The sequence below is a fragment of the Mastigoproctus giganteus genome, chromosome 10, assembly GCF_048544385.1.
Source record: "Mastigoproctus giganteus isolate SK-2022 chromosome 10, ASM4854438v1, whole genome shotgun sequence".
Classification (NCBI taxonomy): Eukaryota; Metazoa; Arthropoda; class Arachnida; order Uropygi; family Thelyphonidae; genus Mastigoproctus; species Mastigoproctus giganteus.
Window position 1 is genome coordinate 161,669,598 of NC_143584.1, and position 21,042 is coordinate 161,690,639.

The window sequence follows — 21,042 nt, forward strand, 5'->3', positions numbered from 1 at the left end:
GCAATTTATCCTTAATGCCATGCCTCTCCAATTTGTACAGCAATCTTCCATATGCAACAGCATCAAAAGCTTTCCTGAAATCCAAGTATATGATATCAAAATTATTTTTGACATTCAGTTCCTTTGTGACCACATCATAGTATCCAATCATATTGGTCAGACAAGACCTCCCTTTAACAAACTCATGCTGTGTCTTAACTATTGTTGCAGTCTTGTCTAGATGATCCTGCAATGCTTCTTTAACCAGTGATTCCATTATTTTCCCCGGAACAAAAGTTAAGCTAACAGGTCTATAATTACTTGTGCCACCTTTTGAACCCCCTTTGTGAATTGGTGATACATTTGCACATGTCCAGTCCATAGGGACCGCCCTTGAGTCCAAGGAAGTCCTCATAATTATGGCTAAGGGTTTGTTTACTTCCTTTGCTGCCTCCTTTAATCTAACGGTTTTTTAACTTCCCAGATATAGACTGGAATTTGTGAGTTGGTCACTCGCATACTAGCAAGGCTTTTGTGAATTTATTGGATGATTGTTTTCTACAGCAGCATGTTAGGGAGACAACAAGAGGGTGTAACACTCTTGATCTGATTATCAGCAGTGATTATTCATGCATTAAGAATTTACAGATAAAGGAACCACTAGGTGGCAGTGTTATTCATAGTGTGCTGATGTGGGATTTACTTAAAGATGTAACTACCATCAGGGGAAAAATCAAGGGTTTTTGCTTTTGTAAAGGCGACTACAGTGGTCTCAGAGATTTTTTAGATTCTGTACAGTGGGACGTTTAATATAACGACGCAGCAAAGGAAGTAAGCAAACTCTTAGCCATAATTATGAGAGCATCCTTGGACTCCGGGGAAGTCCCCATGGACTGGAGATGTACAAATGTATCTCCAATTCACAAAGGGGTAACAAAGGCTGACACAAGTCATTGCAGACCTGTTAGTTTGACTTCAGTTCCAGGGAAAATAATGGAGACACTAGTTAAAGAAGCATTACAGGATCATCTAGACAAGACAGCAGTAATAATTCAGACCCAGCATGGGTTTGTCAAGGGGAAATCTTGTCTGAACAATTTGATTGGATACTATGATGTGGTCACAAAGGAACTGAATGCAAAAAATAATTTTGATATCATATACTTGGATTTCAGGAAAGCTTTTGATACTGTTGCACATGGAAGACTACTGCACAAATTGGAGCAGTATGGCATTACGGGTAAGTTGCTACAATGGATAAAAGGATGGTTGGGTGGGAGAAGACAGAGAGTGATGATCAGTGGGTACCGCTCTACGTGAACTAATGTTATTAATGTTATCCCTCAGGGTTCGGTGTTGGGCCCATTGTTGTTCCGTATATTTATCAATGATATTGATGAAGGTATATCAAGCTTAATGACAAAGTTTGCAGATGATACAAAGGTTGGCAGTGTTGTTAATAACAGTAATGATAGTATACGGCAACAGGATCTGAAAAAGTTGGGTAGATGGGCTGAGAAGTGGCAACTGAAGTTTAACATTGACAAACGCAAAGTACTGCATATGGTTAGCAGTAACCTCAGTAAAATATACCAACTATGTGGTGTTATACTCAGGGTAGTAGAGTATGAAAGAACTGGGGGTAATTTTGCAGTCAAATATGAATTTTTCTGAGCAGGCTGCCATAGTCGGTCAATGATATTCAGGAATTTTTCGAGCAGAGATAAGGAGGTGATTATCCCCTTGTATAAAGTAGTGGTCAGGCCCCACCTTGAGTACTGCGTACAGGTCTGAAAGCCTGTACGCAGTAGGAAAGATGCAGAGTTGCTAGAATGAGTACAGAGAAGGGTAAGAAGACTGGTGAAGGGAACGAAGGGGTGCTCTTATGATGAAAGGCTTAAGTTCTGCAAATTGCAGCTTCTGGAGACTAGGCAGCTGCGGGCTGATCTGATTGAGGTATATAAGGCCTTGAATGGATTGAGCAGGCATAATGCTGACGGAATTCGTCCTCTTGTTCAGATTACAAACCTGTGGGGGAGTATAGATTCAAACTGAGGAAATACAGTTGTAGAATAGATGTAGCAAAGCTTGCCTTTAGCCAGCGGGTATTTGATTGATGGAACAAACTTCCATCTGTTGTTGTGGAAAGTTGATTGCTTAAATAACTTCAAGGCAGAATTAGATAAACATTTGGAATGAATGGATTTGTGAAATGGGAATTTTTTTTTTTTTTTTTTTTTGGCTGATGCTGTATAAGCTTGTTTTCTTGCATCATGTGCCTCTACTAATGCTGAACTGCTTTATATTCGTAATTTGTCAATGTGTGTGAAAGCCACAGCTTAAACTTTGCAGAGATGCATTGTCATGCTGAAACAAAAAAGGGCCTCCCACATTGTGCTGCAGTGTGGGGAGGCCCTTTTGCTACATTGTTGCTATGATTTGTGCTGAATGTCAGAGTTCTATATAGTGTTTATTGTTGCTCTAATAATGGCCAATGGTCTAAGCATAGACCATGAGAAACAACACTAGACAATGACAGTACTTCTGCCAAACTTTGTTTGGATGACATACTTTGGTAAATAATGTTCTCAGATTGGAAATCTGTGTACCATGATTCATCACTCCACAACACAGCTTTCCAAATGTTTCGGGTACCGATTACAGTGGGATGTACACCAGGCAAGTCAACACTGTATTATGCACTTTTAATGTTTGGTTTGTGTGCTGCTGCTCTTCTGTAAAAATCAAAACCACCATTCGGTTCCCTCTGTATTGTTCTTATACGAATATCAGTTCCCATTGTCTTCCCAGTTGGCAGTATATGATGAGGTCTAAGGGGATCTACTTACTGTTCTCCAAAGTGCCTTTTTTCCATAAATTTCTGCTGCCCACCCAAATGTTTCCTGGCTATAATAGCACCATGATGGTGGTAATTAGCCACAGTTGATTTTGTAGTTTTGTTGAAGTGGTACAGACTGATTGTTAATATGGTATTCTATGACACTTCCTTTTGGATGTCATTAAGCTTAGTGGGTGCATTCTATTATACGAGGACTGAGGACATCTACGTACTACTCTCCTCAGCGTCCCTGTCTCTTTCTGTCAATTTCTGTGGTTTACCTGAATGTGTCCTGCTTGTAGTAGCACCATGTTGTTTCCATTTAGTGATTTACATTAGTCACCATTTATCTAGTGTGTTGCAGTTTTGCAGCAGTGGCATGAACAGATTGATTACTAATATGACATTCTATTATGCCAAATTTTGCTAGCAGGGAAAAGGAGGTGATGGTCAGGCCACGCCTTGAGTACTGCATGCAGATCTGGAGGCTTCATTTTAGGAAGGATGTAGATTTGCTTGAGCATGTATTGCTTCCGTAAAGGCGACTACGATGGACTGAGACAGTATTTAAATTCTATACAGTGGGACCAACTGATGATGTTACCAACAGCAAATTCAAAATGGGAAGCATTCAAAGAACTTATCTTGGAAGCTACTAGGCTTTACATACCAACTAAGAAATATTGTTCAAGGTTTAGGCCAAAATGGATGTCAGATGAACTAATGAGGCATATGGCAGAGAAGAAAAATGCATGGGATACTTACAAATTAACACATGACACAGAAGCCTATGATAGATACAAGTTGATATGCAACCAAGTTACAAAGGAGGTTAGGCAGGCGAAGGCAGATTACGAGAAATCCTTGGCAAGGGATGCAAAGAAAAACAGCAAAGAGTTCTTTACTTATGTAAACTCTAGAAGGAAGGGGATGAATCAGATTGGTCCACTTGATATTGATGGGTCAAATGTTGATGATCCTGCTCAGGTAGCTAACAAACTAAATGAATATTTTGCATCGACATTCACACATGAGGAGTTATTCAGCAAGGGGAATGCCAGAGGTGTATTCAACTCTAGCAGTAAGCTACAGAATCTTGAAATAACTGGGAGTAAAGTGGAGGAGAAACTGTTGAAGATAAACACAAGAAAGGCACCCGGGGTGGATGGGATCTATCCAGTTATATTAAAGGAGGCAGCAAAGGAAGTAAGCAAACCCTTAGCCATAATTATGAGAGCTTCCTTGGACTCAGGGGAGGTACCCATAGACTGGAAATGTGCAAATGTGACCCCAATTCACAAAGGAGGATCAAAGGCTGACACAAGTAATTATAGACCTGTGAGCTTAACTTCTGTTCCAGGAAAATTAATGGAGGCACTGGTTAAAGAAGCACTGCAGGATCATTTAGACAAGACTTCAGTTATAGCTCAGACACAGCATGGTTTTGTTAAGGGGAAGTCTTGCCTGACCAACTTGATTGGATACTATGATGCAGTCACAAAAGAACTGGATGCAGGGAATAACTTTGATATTATATACTTGGATCTTAGAAAGGCTTTTGATACTGTTGCACATGGAAGACTGCTACACAAATTGGAGCAGTGTGACACTGGAGGCAAATTGCTGCTATGGATAAAGGGGTGGTTGAGGGGGAGAAGACAGAGAGTGGTAATCAATGGACACTGCTCATCGTGGACTAATGTTATTAGTGGAGTCCCTCAGGGCTCAGTGTTGGGTCCATTATTGTTTTCTGTATTTATAAATGATATTGATGATGGTATATCAAGCTTAATGTCCAAGTTTGCAGATGATACAAAGGTTGGCAGTGTTGTCAAGGACACTACTGACACTATGCTGCTGCAACAGGATCTGGAAAGGTTGAGCAGATGGGCTGAGAGGTGGCAAATGAAGTTTAACATTGACAAATGTAAAGTACTACACATGGGAAAAAGCAGCCCCAGAGCAACGTATCAACTCTGTGGTACTACACTGACAGTGGTAGAGAATGAAAGGGACTTGGGGGTGATTGTGCAGGCAGATATGAAGTTCTCTGAGCAGTGCAGACGGGCTGCAAGAGTAGCTCATGGAGTATTGTCAATGATATACAGGAATTTTTCCAGCAGGGATAAGGAGGTGATTATTCCATTGTATAAGGCAATGGTCAGGCCACACCTAGAGTACTGTATACAGGTCTGGAGGCCTCATTTCAAGAAGGATGTAGAGCTGCTGGAACGAGTACAGAGAAGGGCAACAAAATTAGTGAATGGAACAAAGGGGTGCTCTTACGAAGAAAGGCTTAAGTTTTGCAAATTACAGTGTCTGGAGACTGGGCACCAGCGAGGTGATCTGATAGAGGTGTATAAAGCCTTGAATGGTTTAAGCATGCTCAATGCTGATGGGATTCTTCCTCTAGCTCAGAAAAATCACCTGAGAGGGCATAAATTCAAATTGAGGAAAGACAGATGTAGGATAGACGTGCGGAAATTTGCCTTTAGCCAGCGGGTGGTTGGTTGGTGGAACAGACTGCCATCCCTTGTGGTGGAGGTTGATAGCCTAAATAAGTTTAAGGCTCAGCTGGACAGGTATTTTGAACGAACAGAGGGGTGAAGTGGAAGTGGGTTTTTTTTTTTTTTGGCGATGCTGCATAAGCTTGCTTTCTTGCATCAAATGCCTCTACTAATGCTAATGCTAATGCTAATGTACAGAAAACAAGGTTGGTGAGGGGAATGAAGGGATCCTCTTAAAAGAGGGCCTTTAAGTCCTGCAAATTGCAGTGGCTGGTTGTTGTTTTTATTTGGTTTTAAGGAGCATTAGCAACTAAGGCCATATTGCTCCAGGGATATGCGGTGGTCATTCCCTGACCTTTCCGCATCCTCCGTATTCAGTCAGTGGCTGGAGACTAGGCACCTGAGAGGTGATCTGATTGAGGTGTATAAGGCCTTGAATGGGTTGAGCACGCACTGAATTCTGTTGTAATTCTTCCACTTGTTCAGATTACGAACCTAAGGCGGCATAAATTCAAATTGAGGAAAGATAGTAAAATAGATGTGCGGAAATTTGCATTTAGCCAGCGGGTGGTTAATTGCTGGAACAAACTTCCATCTGTTGTTGTGGAAGTTGATAGGTTAAATAAATTTAAGGAGGAACTGGACAAACATTTAGAGGGAATTGTTTAGTAAATTTTTTTTTTATTTTGGCTGATGCTGCATAAGCTCATACACTTGCTTTCTTGCAACCGACCGGGCTAGCCGGGTGGGTGAAGTGGCAACCCAAAGGTCGCGGGTTCGAATCCTGCCTCGGGCTTGGATCAAAGTACTACAAAATAAAAACCTTGGAAGGTGCATTATGGCCATAGAATCCGATACGCCAACAACTACAAAAAAAAAAAAAAAGAAAAAAAAAAAAAGCTTTCTTGCATCACATGCCACCACCACTACTACTACTACATCATTGTAAGTCTGTGGCTCAATCTTTTTATTGTATGTTTTGATCTGCTTATTTATTGTGTGCATATAGTTGCTTTTATACTTATTCCTGCCACGTGGATGGTGGAAATGGTTCACTTTCCCAAATCCCAGTTAGTGTCCAGATACTTTTGACAATTTAGTACATGTGTAGAATTCCCTTTGGAAACAGACATTTTCTGCCTGGCTTCAAAAAGGGATAGGCATTCTCTTCCTCTTTTGAATATTCTGTTATCATTGCTTCAGGTGGTTACAGCAGTGACAGCAGATTAAAGCAATTAAGATCATATTGCATTTCTTAAATGCCAAATTTTAATCTATTTTCTGGTGTTATGGATAATTTAATTAATTCTGATGTGCTAGTAAATTTCATTATAGTCCAGTCATTATAGCTCTTGCTAAAAAGAAAACAAACACTTTTCTCTTCTGCTGCATACCAAATGTTTAAATAATAGTAGATTTTTCTGCATTTAATAATATCAATCTCTAATCTTTCTTGGCATAAATCTGTCACATCTGTAGCTTTCTCATCATCAAAAAAAGGCTGGGGGGGGGTCATTGTTCTTAAAACCTCCATAAAAATTCTTTTACTAATCAGAGAAAAATGATATTTCTAACACAAATTAGTTTCTTTTTCATATAGACATTTCAGTTTCTATTTTTATCATTACCTCACATATATATTCCAGTGGGTAATACTGTCTCGATTGGCCATTCTCCTCTAAATCCCATTAGAACAATTGCAGCAACATATTGCCATCCATCCATTTATAGATCAGTTACAAACCTACTACATCAGTTGCTCTCTCTTTTGGTTGATTTTCTATATTTCCATTTTTTGTTTCTTTTTTTCCTTTCTCTAAAGTTATAATCCAGAACTTCAAGTCTTGTTTTATGAAGTTTCTCCTGACTTTATTCTTAACTAGAATGCTATGAATAAGCTCAGGAAGATATAAGAACAACATTCTACCTATCATGGGAAGTCATACAGGACCAAATAGCAGCTGTTATAAAACTATGGAATACTTTTCACTGTCATGGGTTAGCTGCTTATGCTCTATACTGTAGGATCTTTTCTAGAAGAGCATTTTCTGGATTCTTGGCTAGTTTTTTCAGATTAAGGATGATTCCCAAGTTCCTTCAAAGATATCCTATATCGTTCAAAAGTTTTATCCTATACTGCTCTCAGAAGTTTTATCCCCAGGGGCTCAAATCTGGTGAGCATGGGCTTGGCACACCCAGGGTCCTGAGCTGGATATCATCATCATTTTTCTTTTTCTTGGTGATTCCCTTCTACTTTTAACTCTCTCTCTCTCTCAGGGTAATCGGGAAAATTTTTATTTTATTTTTTTTTTTATGGCTGGTGCAGCATAAGCCTCAGGCTTCCTTGCACCATGTAGCTAATAATAATAATAATAATAATAATAATAAAAAAACAAGCTGTGCACAAACTCTTAGAAAGAACGGTTTATATCTATGTTTTTATAATATAAAATCAGTGATCACTGAATTGTGACCACCCTAATGCTGCATAGCTTGCAGTATAAAAAGCTAAAGAGCTTCGTATGCTAGAGCAGTGGTAATTTGAATCTGGTCATGCAAGTCCAAGAAGTACCATAAAGTAACAATTATGGTACGTGGTAAAGATAAGATGGAGTTTCAAAAGGGCACGATTGTTGAAGTTTGCATGTTAGGTGCTTCCTTATTGGAAATGGCACGTCTTGTCAGGGGCCCACTGTGGTTAAGGTGTACAAAGAATTGTGTTGAATGGCCAAACTACCTCCCACTGACAGAAATATAAAGGATTATGCAAGAATGTTTGTGGTAAGGGAAGGGTGTAGCAAGTTGTGCAGGCTCAATGGTAGGTCACTGTGCGACGGTCGACATCTATTACAATATGGGGAATGCAAAAACTATATCCCAAATGCTATGGGGTCAACAACACTCTGGTTGGACACTGGAGTGTGCTGGTCATATGAGTCCAAATACCTGGTGTAACATGCTAACAGATGCCTTGGTTGGTGTGAATGGTGTAAGCAACATGAGTCCATGGACCCATCAAGTGCGCACTGTCCAGGTAGTGGTTGCTTAATATGAGGCATGTGCTAGGAATGACTGGACCTCTGGTGCATATGGACCATTTCACTGGTGAGATCTACCGGAAGTTCTTGGGAGACCATGTGCACCCTGCCACATTGCGTTTTTTCCTGGACAGAAATGGGATCTTCCATGACAGTAATGTACCATGTCATTTAGCCCGTGCTGTGCATGAGTGATTCAAGGAACAAAGTGAAAATATCGCCCATCTTAATTGGCCTGAACTTAATCCAATTGATCACTGGTGGGATGTTTTGGAATGGGAAGTGAGGTGTACAGTGCAGCTGTCATCTAATCTGACACTGTGAAAAGCTGGCAGGCATCATGGATACAGATCCCTATAGGCTCCACTAGATGCCTGAAGAAGTCAGTGCCTATGCAAATAGTGGTTGTTATCTATGTGAACGGCAGCTGGTTTTTGGTTTGGTTTTGGTTTTTTTTTTTAGGAGCATTAGCAACTAAGGCCATATTGCTCTGGGATATGCGGTGGTCATTCCCTAACCTTTCCGCATCCTCCGTATTTGGTGGTGACGGGCTCGAACCCCGGTCTAATCAAGAAGCACGTGCTACGCACTGCTGCTCCTTCCCACCTGGCTACGGAGGCGCCATGTGAACGGCAGCCCAACATGGTGTTAGGAAGATGGTCATAGTTCAGTGATGACTGAGTGTAAGTGACTAAGAACTTTTGCAAGTTTTCACAGCAGAGGACACAGGCTCTGACTTTTGATTTATAGTGTGGCAGTGAAATGAAGTTTGAAAATTTAATTGAAATCTAAATAACATGTTTTTCTATGTGAAAAATAGTTAGTTTATTGGTGTGTTAAAAATTAATTATTGCAATTTTCTTATCCCAAAACAGTCCATTTACTAAAAAATGATGTTTCTGAATTCATATTTTGAATCCTATCATCATGTTGAAAATTTGGATACCTGCATTGAATAGCATCAATTATTTATGTAGAGAAAACAGTGAGATGTAATGCTATGCTTAAAACACTATTTCACTGCTTTGTACAGAAAGAATGCCAGGCGGGCAGGAACAGCAGTGCGTAGCACACGCTTCTTGATTAGACCGGGGTTCAAGCCAGTGACCACCAAATACGGAGGATGCGGAAAGGTCAGGGAATGACCACCGCATATCCCCGGAACAATATGGCCTTAGTTGCTAATGCTCCTAAAAACCAAATAACAAACAACAACAACAAACAGAAAGAATGTTGATTTTACCTATATTCCATTTGGGGAGATGGCATTTTTAATACATTCTCCTAAATGTTTCTTATAAGATTTTGGCAATTTGAAAAGTTAAAATACAAATGTTGTGTATACCTGTTATGGAAATTAAAAAAAAAAACAAAAAAAAAAACTGATGAGCATTACTAATAATATACCATTTTATTTTTTTAATAGGCTGACAATATAGTTTTAAAGGACAGAAAATTGAATATTGCACCAGCAATTAGAAAACAGGTAAAAATTTGTTATTTTATATGAAGTGCATTTGGAAAGTAGTGGTCACCGCATTTCATTTTGATATAAAATTATACAGGGATCTATAAATAATAATCACAGTCAGAAGTGAAAAAACTTTTTCATTTTCACCCTACTCTAAAAAATCATTTTCAAGATGTTTACCTAAAATTTTAAAATCAATAATAGCATTCATATGTGTTTTTTAGTATTGTAATAAGCCAAAAGTGATATTTGTTTATGCCCATCATATAGAGTTTTTTTTTGCAAACAGCCATGCTATTTTATATGTTTATATACATCTATGCAGAGTCTTGTGCATTTTTTTGCCGAGTGGTCAGGAATGGGAGTGCAGTAGCACACGCTCTTTGATTAGACTGGGGTTCAAGCACCTGACTGCTAAATACGGTTGCGTGGCAGATTATGGCCCATTTCCCTTAACATGAATCATTGACGCAGCTTCCATCCTGAAGTGGGTTGATAATGGTTGCAGTTTACCTTTTACCTTTTATGCCTTTGTATTCTAAGCCAAGAACTTGCCTGCTATCAAGTTGCGTATTAATTTTTTTCATAACTTTTATTTCTCCTTTTATATCTTTTTTTTTCTTGGTGCAGAAACTGTGAAATAAAATTTCTGTATTTTTCCTACGAAGATCCAGTGATCTGCAGCAGTGTTACTGCTGGACTAATATGTAGCTTGGAACTATCTGTTAACAAAGTGAATGGAGGTTGTTTATTGACTCCTCCAGGACAAGTCTGAAAAGTATTCACAACAGTAATAAATTTCCTTCTCATCCTATAGTTCATTCTATTTATTTGAAGAAACGTATGAAAATCTTGAACCTCTTGGATATGGTTCCAGGTATGTGAGTAAACTGGGTGTGAGATGAAGGTTCTGTGTGTGCTACTTTTAAGCAGTCTGGTTACATATAGTGCCATGCTTTTGTGTGAATGGACCAACAGGGTGAGAAATCAGTATTTGAAAAAGTTGTGGCCATGAGATCAGTCTGAAACATTTGGGTTTGAAAAAATGTATATTAAAAGTTGGTTGAACCACCTAAAGTGCTGTAGCCGACTGGGCTAGCCAGGTGGGTAAAGTGCCTGCCTGGCAACCCAAAAATGGTTGTGGGTTCGAATCCCGCCTCAGGCTTGGATCAAAGTACTGCAAAAACCTTGGGAGGTGCATTATGGCCACAGAAGCCGATGCGCCAACAACTACCAAAAACCCCTCGACATGGGCACCTGTACGTTGTGAGGGGACCTCCCAGTGATGCTTGCTGCTGGACTTCCAGACTAGCATCACTGGGATCCAACGCCCACAGCCCTGGTTCCAGGCTTACATCAATGGAATCCGGCGTGTTTGCCGTGCGCTGCGACCCGTGGAAATTCTGAAAGGGGGATCCTGGTGGTTGAGGGGCCCAGCTTCAATACACCACTTTGGCCCCTGCTTCGACAAGACGGGAGGTCCTGGAAGGCCCGGCTAGGATCAATCGGCTAGTAGGCTTGCCTGCGAGGGTCAACCGTGTCAATGCCATGCCCCTACCCTCATGGTCCGAGGGACAGGATTCAGGCTGGCGGCGGTGTGGGTATGGTGTCTGGGTAGCCCTGGCGTTCCACTCCCGAGCGCATTTATTGCATGCCGGGTAGTGGGCGTCCCTTTGGGCTCCATGGTGGGTGGGGAGCCCGGGCACTGAACCACTTAAAAAACTGCATGAATCCTGATAAATTAATTTCTTCTGGGGCCCCAACCCGGTCCCTAACTGAAAATTTTACCGTAGACCAAGAGAACGTCACTTCTGCAAAAAGACAGAAAAAGGAGGTTATATCAGGTCCTACACCTCGGTTCCTGATAATTCACTCAACTAGTGAGAAGCCTATAGGAAAAATGTCACTCTTCTTTATCCAGAAGGATTTGGAAGGGTTGGCAGGCTCTCCTAAGTCTGTCAAACGGCTTCGTTCGGGTGACATACTTGTAGAAACCAGAAGTGATATACACTCAGAACAGCTCCTCCGTGCTACATCTATCGGGGGAATGCCTGTCACTGTAACCCCCCACAAGACACTGAACTCATCCCGTGGTGTCATCGCGGAATGGGATCTGATGGATGTAACTGAAGAGGAAATCTGTTCAGAGTTAAAACTACAGGGAGTGACAGCTGTTAAACGTATATCCATGCGTAGGGATGGAAAATTAGTTCCCACTAGAAATATCATCTTAACATTCAATTCACCAACTTTTTCTCATGAAATCAAAGCTGGCTATATTAACTGCCCAATGCGTCCGTATATCCCAAATCCGTTACGGTGCTTTAAGTGCCAGAAATACGGACACCCACAGATGGCTTGTCATGGAACCCTTGTATGTGCTCGGTGTGGCGCAAAGGACCACGAAACAACATCATGCTCAGCTGCAAAACCAACCTGCATTAACTGCCAAGAAAAACACCCGGCCTACTCAAGGGCATGCCAGAGGTGGAAACAAGAAAAAGAAATTCAGCGACTTAAGGCAGAGCTGAACATATCTTATCAAGAGGCAAGGAAAACGGTGAAACCTTTAAATATAAATAAACCAACCTACGCTCAGAAGGTAGCAGGGAGATGTTCCATTGGAACTCAGACCGAAATGACCATACCACCAAAGGAGTCATTCACTCCTATTGCTCGCTACCTGTTAAGTTCAATAAAACCCGCACAAAAGGACCAATCAGCTGCCACTCCAATATCTGTACCTCCTAGTGCCCCACCAATTAGAAAATCAGTTTCTGGAGAAAAGAATAAGAAATCTGACGTACATCCTAGTTCTCAGGAAAAAATGGATGTTAAGGAGAAGGAGGTACAGGAAGAAGCAGTCTTGGAACTCTTTACTGAGGAGGATATGGACACTGGGCAGCATCCATACTTCCCCAGGAAGGATAAATCTAAGACTGACAAAAATAAGCCCTCAGCACCTCGGAAGCCGCCTGAAGGAACCACCAAGCCAAAATAATGGCTAAATTCCTACAATCGAATTGTTGTGGATTCCGGCAAAATGCAGAAGACATCAAGGCACTCCTGCAAAAGCACAAACCATCTTGCTTTTGCATACAGGAGACTTACCTAAGGGTAAATGATGACCCCAGGATGCACAACGTTACTATCATTCGCAAGGATAGAACTGGAGATGGCCCCGCTCATGGAGGAGTCACAATCCTTGTGGGCAACCATACCCCTTTTCAGCATCTGCAACTTACTACCAGCATAGAGGCAGTACAACTCAAATAACAGTGGGGTTTTTACTAACCGTTTGCTGTATATATTTGCCACCTGGTACTGACATCTGCCAGAAAGACCTTGATGATCTCGTAATGCAATTGCCTCCCCTTTCTTACTTCTTGGGGACTTTAATGGACATAACACCCTGTGGGGTAGTGCTAGCATTAATAGAAGGGGACGAGTCATAGAGCGTATGCTCATTGACAATGACCTCTGCCTTCTTAATGTGGGAACAAACACCTTTTTCCACATGCCTACCCGTACGTTTTCTGCCATTGATCTTTCTATCAGCTCGCCTTCTCTTCTCTTGTCACTTACCTGGGAGGTAGAAGGGAACCTGTATGGAAGTGATCACTTCCCCGTGATAACCACCTTAATCACTGGAAGACCTTGTCTTCCTGTCAGGTTACTGGGGTGGAAGTTTGATCAAGCTGACTGGAGTGCCTTTCAACACCTGGCAAAATTTGACAACTCTGCAGTCAGTCAGAAGCCTATCAATGATGAAGTTACGTACATAACAGAAAATATTGTCCATGCAGCTGCAACTACAATTCCAAAAACATCCACACGGTTTCCTCCCTTTCCAAAACCATGGTGGAATCCAGAATGCACAGCAGCTAAAAAGGCTCAAAACAAAGCTTGGTGGATATTTCAAAGATATCCTACCACGGTCAACCTATTAGCCTTTAAACGTGCACGAGCCAAGGCACACTTCATCCGCCGTCAGAGTCAAAAGGAATCGTCGATCCGTTTCACATCATCCATTACCCAGACGACCAGCACTAAGGTGGTCTGGGAAAAAATCCGGAAAATGAAGGGAAAATACACAGCACACCCCTCATCGGTCCTTGAATATAATGGATGTACTATTGCAGACTCTACTGCAATAGCCAGTGCTCTTGGGGAAACATTTTCTAACATCTCTGCAACATCATCTTACTCCCCAGAGTTTCTGGTCTTAAAGCGCAACACTGAAAAACAGGCCCCTTAAATTCACATAGAAGGGTTCTCACCCATACAATAGGCCATTTAATATCAATGAGCTGAAAACAGCACTCGCCCGTACAAAGGCTACCGCTGCTGGACCAGACAACATCCATTATAAATTATGATCAAACATCTTTCACCAGAATCCATGGACCGTGTGCTCTTCCTGTACAACAGAATCTTCCTTGAAGAGCATTTTCCAGATACCTGGCGCAAGGCAACTATTCTTCTTTTGCTAAGCCAGGAAAGGATCCTATATGACCAAAAAACTATCGTCCCATTGCTCTGACCAGCTGTCTGTGCAAAATATTGGAGAGAATGGTCAATACTCATCTCTTATGGTATTTAGAATCGAACGACCTTCTCTCCTGCATTCAGTGCCGCTTCCGAAGAAACAGGTCCACACTGGACCACTTAATAAGACTGGAAACATCTATCCAAGATGCTTTCCTAAAAAGAGAACATTTGGTGTCCATCTTCTTTGACATGGAAAAAGCGTACGACACAACTTGGAGATTTGGTATTTTAAAAGACCTTTACAACCTCGGTCTAAGAGGCCACCTTCCCATTTTTATTAAAAATTTTTTATTCTGCCGTTATTTCCAAGTTTGTGTAGGATCCTCCCTTTCGCGGCCCTTTTGCCAAGAGGAGGGGGTACTACAAGGATCTGTCTTAAGTGTCACGCCTTTTGCCATTAAAATAAATTCTATTTCTGAACAACTTCCTCCAACTATAAACAGTGCATTCTACGTCGATGACTTCAGCATATTCTCTCAACCATGCAATATGAGGGTTATTGAGAGACAACTGCAACAAGCTATTGACCGTCTTAACTCCTGGGCCACGGCCAATGGTTTCAGGTTCTCACCGGAGAAGACTGTTTGCGCACATTTTTGTCTCAAACGTAACCTCCACCCCGAGCCTGAATTACGACTTGGACAAAGCACCATTCCAGTTGTATCAGAGGCGAAATTCCTGGGACTCATTTTTGACAAAAAGCTGACATTTGTCCAACACATTCGTCAGCTTCGCACAAAGTGCACGAGAGGGCTTAACATTCTCCACTCTCTCTCTTCTACCTCTTAGGGTGCAGACCGATGCACTCTCCTACGTCTATACCGTGCACTTGTACGCTCAAAATTAGATTATGGGTCTCAGGTATATGCATCTTCCAGAAATAGCGCTGTTCGTTGGCTTGACCCCATCCATCATCAAGCCATTCGTATTGCTACTGGTGCATTCAGAACATCACCTGTCCAAAGTCTGTATGTCGAAGCAAATGAACCATCTTTGTCGCTTCGACGAATGCAGTTGTCTCTACAATATGCCTTCAAGCTGAAGTCCCTGCCAGACCATCCCATGTGGACATCCGTTTTCGAGCCACGATGGGAAAATTTCTATAACACACGACGGACCGCCAATCGCCCATTCGGCATTCGTGTTCAAGAGCTACTCAATGAGCTTAACATCTCGGTAGACAAGGTTGCCCGATCACCAAAGGAGCCCCTTCCACCCTGGCATGCACAAACACCAGCATGTGACTTCTTGCTCAAGACTGCGACCAAGTCTAATACTCCGTCTTCTGTCTACCTGCAGCTCTATTCACAACACCGTGCAGAACATTTTGACTTCTTGCCAGTCTACACAGACGGCTCAAAGTCAGAATCATGTGTAGGATCTGCTGCTGTTTTTCCAGATAACACCATATCAGAGCAGATACCCCTTGACTGCAGCATTTACATGGCAGAGCTGCATGCTATAGAGTTAGCTCTAGATCACATAAGAAAACACCGTTACCAACAGTGTATTATATATGCCGATTCAGTGAGTGTACTACAGGCTTTATCAGCGGTGCCACGCACTAATCATCCAACCCTGTCCCGAATTCAGCAGATAATATACAGCCTCTATGCAAATTGATTTGATATCTGCTTCTGCTGGATCCTCAGTCACATCGGGATTAGAGGAAATGATTTGGCTGACATTGCAGCCAAATCGGCAGCCCTGGCGGATAATCTTGACCTGTTAGTTCCCTATACAGACTACAGGCAAGTGATCCGTAGTAACCTACAATCTCAGTGGCAAGATTCGTGGCATTGACTGATTACTACAAACAAACTATGTCGAATTAAGCCTGTGATCCATCCTTGGCGGTGCAGCAGGGATCAAAAAGAGGAAGTTGTTCTTACCAGGCTCCGCATAGGACACTGTCATGTGACACACTCCTTTTTGCTGACGCTGATGACCCTCCTATGTGCGAGCAATGCGACACCGTTTTATCCGCCCAACTCATTTTATGCGATTGTACTAGTTTTATAAATGCTCGTTTTAGCACTTTTACCCATCTGACTGAGCCATATACACTCAGTCAGATTTTAAATGACAACGACAATGTGTCAGCAGTTTTTAAATTTTTAAAATCGATCAATATGTATACACTCATATGAAATATACAATTTGCTTTTATCATTGTACTGATTTTATGTATTGATATGTCTGTATATATATACAGTGAAACTTCCCTTTAATGGACAGCCATGGGGAACGAAAATGTGTCCGTTAGAGAGAAGTGTCCGCTAACAAGAAGTCTGAGGGAGAAAAAAAAAAAGAAAAATCGTTAAACGTTTAATGTAAAATTAAATTAAAATATATAGATTTTGAACAATATTTTTGTAAATAATATACATACAATTGTGCTATGCATAATATGACTTTATCTTAAGAAAAATACATACAGTAATCACTTATTTTCTTCTGTACCTTCTTCCGGCTGATAATTTTGTTTTCAACATTTGTTTGGAGTGAAGAAACCATCGAAAGTCCTTCAGTATCTTCTTCAGCGGCGAAAAACATTTTTAAACGATTAATTTGTGTGAGCGCTTCTTCTATTTTCATGGGTGGTTCGTCATTAATATGTTCTTCGACAGAATGACCTCCTTCCATTTCTTCATCCTCATGAGGAACTTCTTGAAAAATATCGATGATAATGTTGTTGATATCTAGAGCACCATCTTCTGTAGTGAGGTTCGAGTCTATATCTTTGTAGCCAGGGTCACTTGTAGCTGAAGTATCTTACATTATCAATAGATGTTGAAGTTCCTGTTCTTCTTGGTGCTCCACATTGCTGTTCACAACTTCAATTTTTGCGTTTGAGAAGCCAGACTTTACAAAACAATTCACGACAGTTTGTTTTTTCTAATTGCGTTTACTGAAGAGGAAATCCATTGAATCGCATCTAGGATGCTGATTTTCTTTGCAAGGTCACTTGCACATGTTACATTGTTCATGTTTGCAATGAGATGTCTTAAAACACGTTTTCCGTAGTGAAGTTTAAAATTTTTTATTATCCCTTGATCCAAGGGCTGACACTCAGCAGATGTGTTTGGTGGCAGAAAAACGATTTGAATGTTGGACAATTCAATGTGCGGGTGAGATGCAGCATTATCCATGAAAAGAATAATTTTTCTGTTTTGACGAATCATGTTTTTGTTAAAGTGACTTATCCATTCGCTCATGATATCTCGAATCATCTACGCTTTTTTATTAGACTTCCAGTCCACATTCAAAAGATTCAACATTATGCCCTTGAAACAACGAGGATTTTTGTGGTTTTCCTATAACAAGAGGTTGTTCAAAGTCTCCCAGCATATTTGTACACAATAGTACAGTCAAGCATTCCTTAGAAATTTTTCCGCCCTGGCACTTTTCGTTTTTTAGACTCATTGTTTTTTCAGAAAGAGCTGAAAAAACAACCCTGTTTCGTCACAGTTGTAAATATCCTTAGCTTTAAAATCATGACATAAATCTTCCAATTTGACGGTCCATTCTGTTACAACCCCAGTATCAACAGATCCACCTTCACCACTTATGGTTTTCCAAGAAATTTTATGCCGAGTTTTGAACTTGTCTAGCCATTCCACAGAAGCTTTGAACTCATTTACTCCCATAGATTTCGCAACCTCCAAAGCCTTTTCCCCAATAATAGGCCCATTAATGGGAATTTTTTAGCACGTGCGCGACAAAACCACTCATATGTAACATTTTCAATTTGAAGTCCAACAGTTTTCGGGAATGATTTTTGAACGTGATCATTTCCGTGTTGCCAAAATTGTTTGAGCAGTTCATTTTTTTCCTTTAGGATGTCGCTTACCCGCGTCTTCCCGATTTTGAATTTTGCAGTGAGATTGCGAACACTATTTTTTTGCCAATCATACGCATTAATGAGTTCGACTTTATCTTTTAAAGTTAAATGTTTACGAGAAGACATTGTGCACTTCACACGACACTGAACAAAACTGAAAACTGAAACTGAAAAGACGAAAGGCCAACCATATTCCCCCCCTCCCTGCACACACCGAATTCATCAGAAGTTTTACACGTGCCTTAAAATTCTTGAAAAAGGGTTTAGAACCGCAACGTAAACCTTGATAAAATTCAGAGAATCGGAAATAGAAAATAAACACACGATTGAGGCAATATGTGGAAGAAAAGTTCCTAGAAAAAGGGCCGTAAGCTCGCCCGCTGTCCGTTATGGGGAGATCAAATTAAGTGCTAATCTAAATGAAACAGTGCAGATTGCCTGTCCACGTCCGTTACAGAGAATGTCCGCTAGACAGAAGCTGCAAACACGTTAAAACCAATGGAGGTGAGTTGGGGAATTTGAAAATGTCCGTTGTAGAGAGATGTCCGTTAACGAGAGGTGTCCGTTAGGAGAAGTTTCACTGTATATGCAACTTTAGACGAAGTAACCTTTTTAAAAATAACCACTCTAATCTTTTTTGAATTTTAATCTTTCCATGGTGCACTATAACTTTGCTGTTTTTGCACCACAAAAAATCAAAATCAATCAATTACTACCAAAAAAAAAAAAAAAAAGTGCTGTCATCACCACCTGTTATAAAACTTGTTTCACAGTTTGTGAAGGTACTGAATAAGAATGATGATCTGTTAATATATTTGAAACAGATTTTGGCATGAGTAACTGGACTTTTTTCTTTACCAGAGAAAACATTTTTACCACAGAAAACTTTCCTGTGGACTTAGCATGATTGATCAGTTAGCTGAAAATCTAACTATATATCACTCATTTGTTGTTAGTTCTTTTTGAGAGCTAATAACAGGTGAGTAATCACAATATACAAGGACATACCGATAGTTATCATTCTAATTCTCAACAGCAGACTGCAAGTAGCTTTGATAACTTTTCAGTTCTCCCCTGAAACTCAATAAATTAACTTAAAATTGGTGAGAGAAATCATTTAGAATATTGAAAGAGGTGAAAGATAATTTTTATTTCTAAGCAAGTGCTATGTGGCCGACCGGGCTAGCCGAGTGGGTAAAGTGCCTGCCTGGCAACCCAAAGGTCGCAGGTTCGATTCCTGCCTCGGGCTTGGATCAAAGTACTGCAAAAACCTTGGGAGGTGCATTATGGCCACAGAAGCCTATGCGCCAACAACTACCAAAAAAAAAAAAAAAAAAAAAAAAAAAAAAGTGCTATGTAAGAATATGTTTTACAGAATGGAAGACAAAATATTTTTTATTTATAAGTAACAGATTGTGAGTAATGTTTCACAAGACAATAAACTGCCATTGCCCTGTGCTTTTGTAACTTTCTTCCGTGTGCAATTCTTGATTGTGGCCTTCTCGTTTTACAAATTTATGTAATGTAACCTTAACACAAAGTACTGTAATGTATGGTTTTGTTATGGAAATTGGCTATAGTATTAAGCAGGGATAAAATAGAATTTTATTTCAAACTAACATGCTGTACATATGAAAAACATTTTGAGCAAAAGTCAACTGAATAGTCTTTTTAAAGCTGTAGAAAACTTTTCCATGTCTTCAATACAGTAGGTTGGCAGCTTGACAGTTGCACCCCATCAGGTTTGTCTCTCACTGTTTCTCAATCAAATCAGTGAAGAACACACTTAATATTATTCAGAATTTATGATCTATTAAATGTCTAATCTTATCAGGATAACCTAACCTTGTCTAATAATGTTTGATCAGGCAACATAACCTTTTAGGTAATTTAGCATTATTAAATAAGGTTAGGTTACCTAAAATAGGATAATCAGTTGCCGGTTGTTAATTAAAAATCTAGGTTTGTTTGTTGTTTGGTTTTTAGGAGCATTAGCAACTAAGGCCATATTGCTCCGGGATATGCGGTGGTCATTTCCTGACCTTTCCGCATCCTCCATATTTGGTGGCGACGGGCTCGAACCCCGGTCTAATCAAGAAGCGTGTGCTATGCACTGCTGCTCCTTCCCACCTGGCTACGGAGGCGCCTAAAAAAAAAATCTAGGAAAGCTGATGTTATTGAATAAGATTAGGTTACCTAATATGGGTTAAAGTTTCTTATATAAAGTTTGAGTCTCTTAGTTAAGATAACCTAATTGTATTTATGTGTTAGGTTACCTTGATAAGGTTATATATGCATTGTGATTATTACACTACTGACCAGGGATATGTAGGTCACAGGAAATTTCCCATAGCTTTAAAACAATTGTTAATTTCACTTTGATGAAATTTCATGTAAAAAGAATTTCTTTTTCCATTTTCATTAATTGTGCTTCAAAAACAGCTTCAAAACAATGACTGAATGTTTGTCTCCACAAATATTTGTCATTAAGATTTTCACACAAATTTTTCTGACTCTAATTAAGTTGTTTGGTAACTGATTTCACCCTCTTCTGTTGATTCCTTATGTTGTTTGTAGAGTCTCCAATTTCCAAATCAGGAAAAATGAGTCTTGTGTTTTGCAGACATATGAGATTACTATGTATGTGATAATATTGCATGTCAGGAATTTTGGCAATTCCTTCATTTGTTGCCCATTCATCTGTTATGTTGAGAGATATTTCTATTACTTCTTTTTGATTAATTCTGAACAGTATAATGAACAGTATCTGAACTTTTTATAGGCGCCTCCGTAGCCAGGTGGGAAGGAGCAGC

The 21,042-nt window shown here is 40.3% G+C and overlaps 1 protein-coding gene across 1 annotated transcript in view; it reads left to right on the top strand.

Annotated features, from left to right (window-relative positions):
* Nucleotides 1-21,042, top strand: part of LOC150079433 (uncharacterized) — a 253,655-nt gene that overhangs the window by 99,881 nt on the left and 132,732 nt on the right. The window contains exon 5 of the mRNA XM_090382498.1: nucleotides 9,790-9,849. Coding sequence (XP_090238624.1) covers nucleotides 9,790-9,849 — 60 coding nt within the window. The remainder of the gene's footprint in view (nucleotides 1-9,789; nucleotides 9,850-21,042) is intronic.